This window comes from Nanorana parkeri, unplaced genomic scaffold, assembly GCF_000935625.1.
Source record: "Nanorana parkeri isolate BGI_ZX_2015 unplaced genomic scaffold, ASM93562v1 scaffold481, whole genome shotgun sequence".
NCBI classification, from domain to species: Eukaryota; Metazoa; Chordata; class Amphibia; order Anura; family Dicroglossidae; genus Nanorana; species Nanorana parkeri.
Genome location: NW_017306749.1, coordinates 817,594 through 828,181, shown reverse-complemented (window position 1 = coordinate 828,181; position 10,588 = coordinate 817,594). Strand labels below are relative to the sequence as shown.

Sequence of the window (10,588 nt, the reverse complement as noted above, 5' to 3'; positions counted from 1 at the left end):
GGAGCAGCACTGCCGATACTAGTGTACTAAAGGCCAATACTAGCCTTAATTCTTTTTAGGAAGTTCGGCTGTCTGAGGTCCTGAGCTTTTTGGGGACCTCAGGCAGCTGTCTGATAGTGACGGCCGGGCTGCACATCTCCCTCTTCTCCTTCCCAGTGCTGGCACAGCACAGGACAGCCACACATCCACCAGGAAAGGTACAAGCCTGGACTCCACCCGTTCATCCCTAGAGAGCCCAGCAGTCACATGCAGAGCCCTGGAGAGCCTGGCACCCACCTAGAGAGACCTGGTGAGACCCACACACAGCCCTGGTGAGACCCAAACGCATCCCTGGTGAGAACCAAATGCATCCCTGGTGAGAAACAAACGCATCCCTGCCGAGACCCAAACGCAGCCCTGCTGAGACCCAAACACAGCCATGCCGAGACCCAAACACATACATGCAGAGCCCTGGAGAGCCTGGCACCCACCTAGAGAGACCTGGTGAGACCCACACACAGCCCTGGTGAGACCCAAACGCATCCCTGGTGAGAACCAAATGCATCCCTGGTGAGAAACAAACGCATCCCTGCCGAGACCCAAACGCAGCCCTGCTGAGACCCAAACACAGCCATGCCGAGACCCAAACACAGCCATGCCGAGACCCAAACACAGCCATGCCGAGACCCAAACGCAGCCCTGCCGAGACCCAAAGGCAGTCCTGTCGAGACCCAAACGCAGCCCTGCTAAGATCTGCACACATCCCTGGTGAGTGTGGTGGGGGTTGGCGGGGAGCGGGGCGCATTGAGGAACCTGACCTTGGGCAGCGGAGAGTAAATCCGGCTCTGGGAACATGTGCATACGCTTATAATGGAACACTTCATGTGTGTAAGTCTACTGCTCGCCTTCATACAAAAGTGATCAGAATTTTTAAGAGAGTCATAGTCGTATAGATACAAAGCATCTACGTCAACATCATATATGAAATATTTATCATGGGAATCCATATTTCCACCCTGCGAATTTAGAGAAAAACTATTTGCTTGTAATGGTAGAACAGCATATATACAGGTGAAACTCGAATAATTAGAATATCGTGCAAAGTTCATTTATTTCACTAATGCAACTTAAAAGGTGAAACTAATATATGAGATAGACTCATTACATGCAAAGCAAGATAATTCAAGCCGTGATTTGTCCTAATTGTGATGATTATGGCTTACAGCTCATGAAAACCCCAAGAACCCCAAATCCACAACCTCAAAAAAGTAGATTATTACATGAAATCAATAAAACAAGCATTGTACATAGAACAATATCGGACCTCTGAAAAGTACAAGCATGCATATGTACTCAGTACTTGGTTTGGGCCCCTTTTGCAGCACTTACTGCCATTACTTTTGCACGATATTCTAATTATTCGAGTTTCACCTGTATTTTTTAATATCTTGACACTAGTCTTGATGCATAGATATTAGGGATGCACCGATACCAAATACAGTACTCGGTACAAGTACATGTACCGATACTTTCCCAGCTCCAGGACTACACTAGAGAAAAATTCAAAGTTAGAAGGCAGCTGTCATTTGTAAGGAGCACACGGAGCTCCAGGGATTTGTACATCTCTGTTGTAATGTATGATTTTGTTTTTATAAATATAAATAAAGGGATGCACAGATACCAGTTTTGCAAGTACACGTACTGATACTTGTCCAAGTACTTACAAGTACGAGTACTAATACATTTTTGTTTATATATATATATACACACACACACACACATTTTTATATATTGGATAGTCTCATCACTATATGTATTGAAAGCTAAATGAAGGGATTATGAAGATTATGGAAAAACGTAGGTGGATAACACCCCCTAGTGGCTGCAATACAGTATATAAAAAGAACTGTAAACAATCTGTTAAGAAGCAACATGTATAATAAGGTTTTCATGTATACTGAAATTAAAAAGACAGATTACAAATGTAAAAATGTATTTTGTTTAAGCAGTAAGGATATAGGAGGAGACGTTGGAAAGAATGCCACCCAGCTTATAATAAATAGCACAAGGATAGAATTGGTCATAGGGTAGAGAAAGTTTTCCAACCAAAATGTATCACCTAGCAATGGAGGAGCCCGGAAGCAGATGTCGAGCCTGGTCATCGATGAGCGGCTCACAGAGGCATCAGTAAAGCTGCAGCTATTAGCAGGTCTCTGTGCTGGTACTCCCTGATAAAGGAAGGAGTGTACTTGATGCACGGTTTGTCCGCTGGCCCCAGCACATTGTCAGAGGCCGTATACAAGCGTGGTTTACCAAATAAAAAGTCTATATTTTGATGCACTTTTGCAGCTCTATGTTTCACCAAGGAGTTACCAAGAAGAAGTACTTTAATATGGAAATACTGGATCTTGTCATCTAAGGCATATGAAGGGTTCATAAACTTTGGTTCTTTTTTTGAAAGCAATATATTTTATTTTAAATTCAATTTTTGGTTGCCTTTCCGGACATTGGTGCAGCCATACCTGGCCATTAAGTGTAAGTGGTTTCTATAATTTAATTAGATTCTAGATTTAACACAGAAACCCATAGAGGCAGAAGTGCAAAAAGTTTTATTCTTTTACAGCATTGGGATTTTACCAGACTGGTATCTCACAAACCTTGACTTGTAAAGCACTCTGCAGCTAACTCACACATTATTGCAAGTCTCTAAAAGAGAACGCCAGCAGAGCCCAAAGCCTACCGGTCACTCTACAGGCCGGCCCTGCTTCTTCCTGCCAGTATGGCCTTTGTGGCTATTCCAAGGGTCATCTGATTCTGAAAGCTCCAAAACAAGCTCTTCTGGTTCTGCAGCATTTTCAGAATCTTAGAGGTAAAAGGATCTTGATAAAAAGGATGGAAAATAAAAGAAATAACTTTGCTTCTCTCTGCGGAGACAAGTTGTCCACTCTCGTATGACACTAACAAGAAATTGTGGCATGATGTTAATGGTAGGGATTATACTTAGCTGCCTCACAACTCTGTTTCCCAGTGTCCAATCTCCTGTAAGCAGCACAGATGCGGCTCTTTAATTAAGCGAGTTAGGCGGTCGCCTATGGCCTCGTGCTCACGGAGGCCTTGCAGCCACCTTACTCGCCTACTCTAAAGCAGGGTAGGCACAGATGGCGCAATGTGGGGGGGGGATAGAAAAAAGCACCTTTTTCTGCGGGTTCAGTGCGCTCCCCCTGCTGAGACTTCACTCCACATTTCCCTGCTGGGACTCCGCTCCATCCGCAGCCCAGCCTGGCTTTTTTTAAAGTGGCAAAGCAGCACCAGCAGCAGCGAAAGCAGGAAGAGAGAGGACCGAGACAAAGATCAGCCAGACTGGCAGCATAAGGTAAGGAATCAGGGCAAGCAGCTAGAAAGGGACGGGACACAGGCGATCCGGGAGTCTGAGTGTCTGAACACTCTATCCAGGGGCAGAACTACCGGCACTGACAGGGAGGAGGCCAAACACCGCTGGTTCCGCGGTGGAGGAAGCCGGGCCCCAGCAGCGCCGGTCCCGCGGAGGAGGAGGCCAGGCCTCAGCAACGACGATCCAGTAGTGGAAGAAGCCCGCTGTGACAGGTAAGGAGCTGCAGGTAAGGGCCCCCGACCAGCCCACCTGAGACCCCGCAGAGCCCACCATAGAGACCCCGCAGAGCCCACCGTGGGCTGAGCAGGATCTATGGTGGGCTCTGTGGCTCTCAGCTCCTCTGTACAGAGACTGATATGACTGGCTCAGTGATCTTTGTACAGCACTGCGGTATATATTAGAGCTATATAAATGTATAATAATAATAGTGTGAGACTGTGGGGGAACAATAGAGTATAAGTTCCTCTGGAAGACCATCCTCTGGAAGACCATCGTGGTCTTCGTCATCGCGGTCAAATCTTGCACCAGGGCCCTTTATTCCTTAGGTCCGCCATTGCGACCAGAAATTCTGCCAGCTCACCACCATTCTGTGTCTCTCCTCCCCGCTCTCTCTCTTGGCCGCCTCTCCTTCCCGCTCTCTTTCCTGGCCGTCTCCCCTCCCCGCTCTCTCTCCTGGCCGTCTCCCCTCCCCGCTCTCTCTCCTGGCCGTCTCTCCCTGCTCTCTCTCCTGGCCGTCTCTCACTGCTCTCTATCCTGGCTGTATTTCCTCGCTCTCTTCAAGCTGTCTCTCTTCGCTCTTGCCTGAATATTCTGAAAAGAAAAAAAAATGTTGCACAGTGCTAAAGTGTTCAGGTTTTGCTTTAAGAAAAAGGTTGCAACCCTAATCAGCTCACCTCCTGGGTGAAACGGGACCGGGACCAAAGCTGCGGGTGGCTGGAAGGGGGGTTTGACCTATGTAGGCAAAATCCTTGCAACACCCTGGGCCCCGCCGCTGGACATCCGCCTCGCTCTACCATCACAGTTCAATTAAGTTTCCCCAAAGGCCTCACAAAGTCTACAGCCGCCTCTGAAGCAGCATATCCCAGTTGTGTAAACTTTTCATCTGCCCAGCGTCCCTTACTGAACAATTAAGAAAAAGCCCTTTTAGGTACAAAGATGCACTGTAGCGTTTAACTGTATAATCTAAATCTCTTAAGACTAGTATGAGGGTAACTGCAGCAAAAATTGTCTCACAAGAATACATATTCAGAGACAGACATTATAGAGGAAACCTCAATCTGTTTAGTCTAAAATGAATTGCTGGAGCACAACAAAGTGAAAGTAGTGTGAGATTTAGCTTCCAATGGTAGCGCATTAAGGACGCATCCACTCGCTGCAATCTTCATTCAAGGGCTTCCTTGCCCACTTTTATTAAATGAAAGTTCACAAAACAGAACAATTACCCTCGTAGGGTTTCTTTAGCATCTCATGGCAGCACATGCCCATCCAGCCTCCTGGCTTTGCATTTCCAGCACCGCTGCTCCGGCATCAGCCCACTGTCTCTTCCTCCAGACAGCCTCAGTCATGTGCTAACCTGCACACTGGGGGATTCTTCCCAATCCGCAGCACCCTGCTGCACTGGAGTCCACTCTGACTCCTGGGTGGAGCCTTCCTGTCTCCCAGGTGGAGTCTTGAATCCTTCCCAACAACTTTAATTTAAAGGCTGTGCACACCTGTGCCATCAGCATGCGCTGGCCACTCAGATTCTGGACACTGGAATGGAGATAACGCAGTGGCATTGCCATGCACTGCCACAGTAGTCAAATAACTAAAAAGTATTCCTGCGGTACAAACATTACAAAACTGTAGGACCATGCCTGCTTCTCCTAGAAGTTCTAATCTAAAATGTGACAATTCAAAAACAGATGACTGCACAATCATATGTAAACACCTAGTAACTACTGCTAATTTTTTCTTAACCCTTGCAGTGGGGCTACAACAGTTATATTAACCCGATTCTCAGACACAGTAGGCTCTTACATCAGACCTTCCAGCCTAGCTCCCCCTACACTCCAGCGGTCAAAAGATCTTTGAGTCATCACATCCTATACACTGTGCATTAGACACAAGGACACCGAGGGACATACCGTCGTTGCAGCGGTATGCCCCTTGCTAGAGGGAGCGCTGTAACAGCTAGTGGGCTCTGAGGATAGCCCTGCTGCAAAGGTTGAGTTCTTCTTTAAAATCTGTTAACTACTTGTGATGTAGTTTAGTAAGGCTATGTCCAAAATAATTTTTAACAAGAATTCTACTGATTCTCGCATTGACTGTGGTAATTGAAAATTGAAAAGCCATGCAGAGCCAGATTTCTATCACTGGAGACTGTAGGCACACAACATTTGGCACACAAAACACCCAGTTCTAGGATTTAGGAGTCTACTTTGGATCCCACATCTTGCATAGCCTTAAATTTTGGGGTTTAATAAGGAGTTGCGCTAATATTGCGCAACATAAAAATTTTCAACTACCACCATTTTATTCTATAGGGTCTTGGCATTCAGAAAATATATAATGTTGGGGGGTTTTACGTCATTTTCAGGCCTAAAATGTGGAATATAACATGGGTGCAAAAATTGAAAAAAGGGCCTCAGTCATGAAGGGGTTAAGCCATTTGATGCCAGATATCCACCCTTACTAGGAACTCATAATTTCCCTACTATATATTGATCTTTGAAACACATTTGCCTCTATAGTCCAGGGTCCCCCAGATATATATATATCTCTTCTATGCTCAGTTGCAAGGAGAGCACAAAAGGAGCACCGCTCCTCCAAAGCTCAGGAAAGGAATGAGCCGGGTGCTTGCCGATGGGAGAGCCTCCTCACTCTCCACATTCCCTGCTTACATATGTGAAGAACTGAGAGCAAAGCTTGAACAACCCGACAGCATCTGGGGTGAGATCTGATTCAGGATAGCTAAAGCATATCTAAACCCCCAAAAATTTAATATATTGGAGCTTCCCAATGCATAAATGTGGCAGTTGCATTTATTTATTTATATTCACACAGGATCTATTTACAAATAATTTGCAGGGCAAATAATACCAAAAAAGATGTTTATAACACATTTTTCTCAATTCTAAAGTAGTGTTGATATAATACATTATGGCCACTAGATGGAGTTTCCCCAGTTCAAACATAGGGTGTTGCTGGAATACATTATGGCTGCATACTATGCTTCATCTAGAGGCCATAATGTAGTATTACAACAACACACTACATTCAACCTGGGGAAACTCCATCCAGTGGTTATAATGTATTATTACAACACTACTATCAAACTGGGAAAAATGTGATGAGGTGTAATCAGAAAAGAGGAACTCCAAAAATGTAAAAAGTAATGCTTGCAGTAACTTTACCCCTACACTGCAAGGGTTAACTGCTTATTTTGGTCTAGGGGTTCAAATTAAAAAAATATATACTCACCTGATTCTCGATCCCATCTGGCTGCTAGACCGGTCCACACAGCCTCTTCTTCCCCGGCCTCCGGCAGTCTAAGCCCCGCTGACATCATCACGTCTACTGCAGTCTATTCACCTGCATTAAATGTGAGGATGCCGCAGGACATTAGAGCTGGAGCGGAGGGGGAGAAAGGTTGAACGCTCAACGCCGAAGGACCGAGGATCAGGTGTGTATATCTTCTGAATGCCCCTAGGGAAAAAAAACATGAAGTTAACCCTCGCAGTGCAGGGGGCAGCCACACTGCAAGGGTTAACTGTTTACATTCCTGGATTTCTTAAAACTTTGGTTATCTTATACACAATCACTTACAATACATACCAGTATTAATCCGGATATCAGAGACGATGTGCCAGTAAGAGCAACATAGAACTTTGGAGTCAATGTACTGATAAAACCAGACACTAAAAAAGAAAAACAAGAGACTTTTATCAGAGCTAATTATATAAGGAAGTGTTCATTATAGATTTTACATTTAGAAAACAAAGCTGTTAAAGTCTGGACGTCAAGTAGTTTAGTGGGCAAAGCCTCAGGTGAAACAATAGTACTAATATGCAATGTTCCTGTGCAAGTGGGCCCCAATTTATTTGGGCTCCCACTTTCATGGGATTGCGGCGGTCTTATTTCTTTTATGTGTGGTAAACATGTTGTAGTATTTAACTGTCTATAAAATAATGTTCCATTTTTTGTTCCAAATATTCGGTGTCTATGTCATTTATTTATTATTATAAGTACCGCCTGCAATTCCATAGACTGGAGCAGAACAGGTCACTTTGTGAAACAGGCCATACTCTCAGGCCTGGTTTATATCTTGGTGGTTGCAGTTGCTGCGCAGCCCCGTTGATTCCAATAGGGTTATATCCAAGTGCCAAAAGGCTCATTGGCCTTTTTGTGCAATAAGCGACCTGCGGTTTTTTGCAGCCGTGATTGTGCGCAATTGCACCGCAGCACGCAACTGCAGATTGCTAGTCACGAAATTAGAAATTAATGGTAAAGCGAGGTTTACATTTGTGTACGATTCCGGGATTGCACACGAAACCAGATGTGAACAGGGCCTTAAAAACTTCAGTTGATTGAACATGCAGGAATTGAGCAGGGATCCCGGTTTGCCAGCACAGTCCTTAAACGGACTTAGCACAAAACGTTTGCTTGCGAACACACCAGTAAACACTATTTTAGGCTCATAGCAAAGGACACACAAAATACTGATTTTAGTTTAAAAATGGGACAAAAGTACTGTAACTGTATAGAGCAATAATAAGCCCTTTAGGCTTAGGAGATGGAGACCAAGATGTTACCAACAGCTATTGGTGCAGAGCAAGATTCGGAAACACTGACTAAAGCATGCATATTTGCGCAGAACCCATCCAGTAGATGGCATTAAACTGCCACCCTTTGAGTTCACTAGCATTTTCAGAACAAGTTTTTATCAGCTAGTTACAGAAACATAAACTGTTATGAAGACACAGACACAAACACGGACACTTATTGGCAGTTCATTTAAACTTCTATGCTTAGAATCAGTGATGCAATGTGTACAGTGGTGTATTTTCAAGCTTTTATGCATAGAAGTTCAGGTGTGCTTTAAGACACCTTTCCAGCTAGCTGAAACTGCACTTTGAAGCCTATGGATCAACAGTACAAAATTATGAATGGACCCTTGCGAAAACATTTTTGAAAAAAACCTGTTTCCCTATGAAATGTCATGAAACATTTATTATCACCCCACTTTTTTGATGAAATATAAAAGACGGGGTCACGCAGGGTAAATAGACAACAAACATATCATGCTTTCAAATTGCTCGCAATCGCAACCGCAAAATCGCAAAAAACGACCACACCGAATATTGGCCATAGGGGACCCTATAAACACTTTTACTGCTCATCGGTTTAGTGTTATCAGTGATTAATGGACCTAAAATTATTGCTCTCACTCCGACGTTCGCGGCGATATGTCAAATATGCAGCACAATAGGCGCAATAGTCGTTTTCGCACATAGGCTCACCCGACCCATGTTTGCCTGTTTATGTGCGGGGTGGGGGATTTAAGAAAATGTGTGGGGTTTTTTTATGCTTCTTTTAAAGGGGGCATTCTTTCCACACAACCACTATTACAGGCGGGTTCACCTTCATGCACCACCAGTGCAAGACGTGCCCTTCCCCAGGCACTGCCAGTGAAAGATGTGCCCTTCTCCAGGCACCGCCAGTGAATCACGTGCCCTTCCCCAGGCACCGCCAGTGAAAGATGTGCCCTTCTCCAGGCACCGCCAGTGAATCACGTGCCCTTCTCCAGGCACCACCAGTGAAAGACGTGGACCTGATTGTGATGGATTGGGGGTATTCTGATAAAGGGACTAATGTTCTTTTACATCCAACTCCCCATAGACCTAACATGGGTCCGGTAGGTTCAAAATGTTGTATGGGGCCCTGTGATTTCTAGTTACACCCCTTGCCGAGCCCACACAGCCTCATCTTCCCCAGGCACGCCAGTGAAAGATGCGCCCTTCCCCAGGCACCTCCAGTGAAAGATGCGCCCTTCCCCAGGCACCGCCAGTGAAACAGGCCCCTTCCCCAGGCACCTCCAGTGAAAGATGCGCCCTTCCCCAGGCACCGCCAGTGAAACAGGCCCCTTCCCCAGGCACCGACAGTGAAAGATGCGCCCTTCCCCAGGCACCGCCAGTGAAAGACGAGCCCTTCCCCAGGCACCGCCAGTGAAAGATGCACCCTTCCCCAGGCACCGCCAGTGAAAGAGGCCCCTTCCCCAGGTACCTCCAGTGAAAGATGCGCCCTTCCCCAAGCACCGCCGGTGAAAGAGGCCCCTTCCCCAGGCACCTCCAGTGAAAGACGAGCCCTTCCCCAGGCACCGCCAATGAAAGACGCGCCCTTCCCCAGGCACCGCCACCGCTGCACTGAGACTCCGCCAGGATGCATTGCCCTCCACATGCACTCAGACGGGCACACTTCCTTGCGGCCGCTTGGAAAAGCTGTGCGTCCGCGGCTGCAAGAAACTGTGCCCGTCTGAGCGGTTTCTCTCCTATCTACCTCTTAGCTCCAGAGCCTCAGAGAGAGTGGTGTGAACTCTCTGAGACTGCGGAGCGATGAGGCATCTGCAGCGTCCTGTCGTTGGTAGGCGGGGCGTGTTGGGAGTCCCGGCCGGGCTGAGCAGGCTGCACCACTGTGTGTGGATACTAAGATGGCTGGTTGTGTAGTGTTTGTCCGTTCTCTCCCACTCCCTCTCTCTCCCTCCTTGTATTTTCATATAAAACAAACTATTGCTCAGTATTATACTATCACTAGAAATTCTTGTGATTGTATAAGACTGAGCAATTACAGTGTCTCTCTGCTCCCCACCCGGCACCCTCTGAACCCCTCCTGACAACCTCTGTATCCCTCCTGACACCATCTGTATCCCTCCTGACACCCTCTGCACCGCTCCTGACACACTCTGTATCCCTCCTAAGACTTTCCGCACCCCTCCTAACACCCTTTTAACCCCTCCTGAGATCTTTTGCACCCCTCCTGACACCCTCTATACCCCTTCTGAGACCCTCCGCACCCCTCCTGAGAGCCTCCTGACCCCTCCTGAGACCTTCCGCACCCCTCCTGAGACCCTGCGCTCCCCTCCTGAGACCCTCTGCTCCCCTCCCGAGACCTTCCGCTCCCCTCCCGAGACCTTCCCCACCCCTCCCGAGACCCTCTGGATCCCTCCTGAGCCCCGCCGGC

At 46.7% G+C, this 10,588-nt stretch overlaps 1 protein-coding gene across 2 annotated transcripts in view; it reads right to left on the bottom strand.

Annotated features, from left to right (window-relative positions):
• LOC108790555 (suppressor of tumorigenicity 7 protein homolog) overlaps positions 1-10,588 on the bottom strand; it is a 126,199-nt gene that overhangs the window by 110,468 nt on the left and 5,143 nt on the right. For both annotated transcript variants that reach the window (XM_018560842.1, XM_018560843.1), the window contains exon 2: positions 7,187-7,269. In XM_018560842.1, coding sequence (XP_018416344.1) covers positions 7,187-7,269 — 83 coding nt within the window. The remainder of the gene's footprint in view (positions 1-7,186; positions 7,270-10,588) is intronic.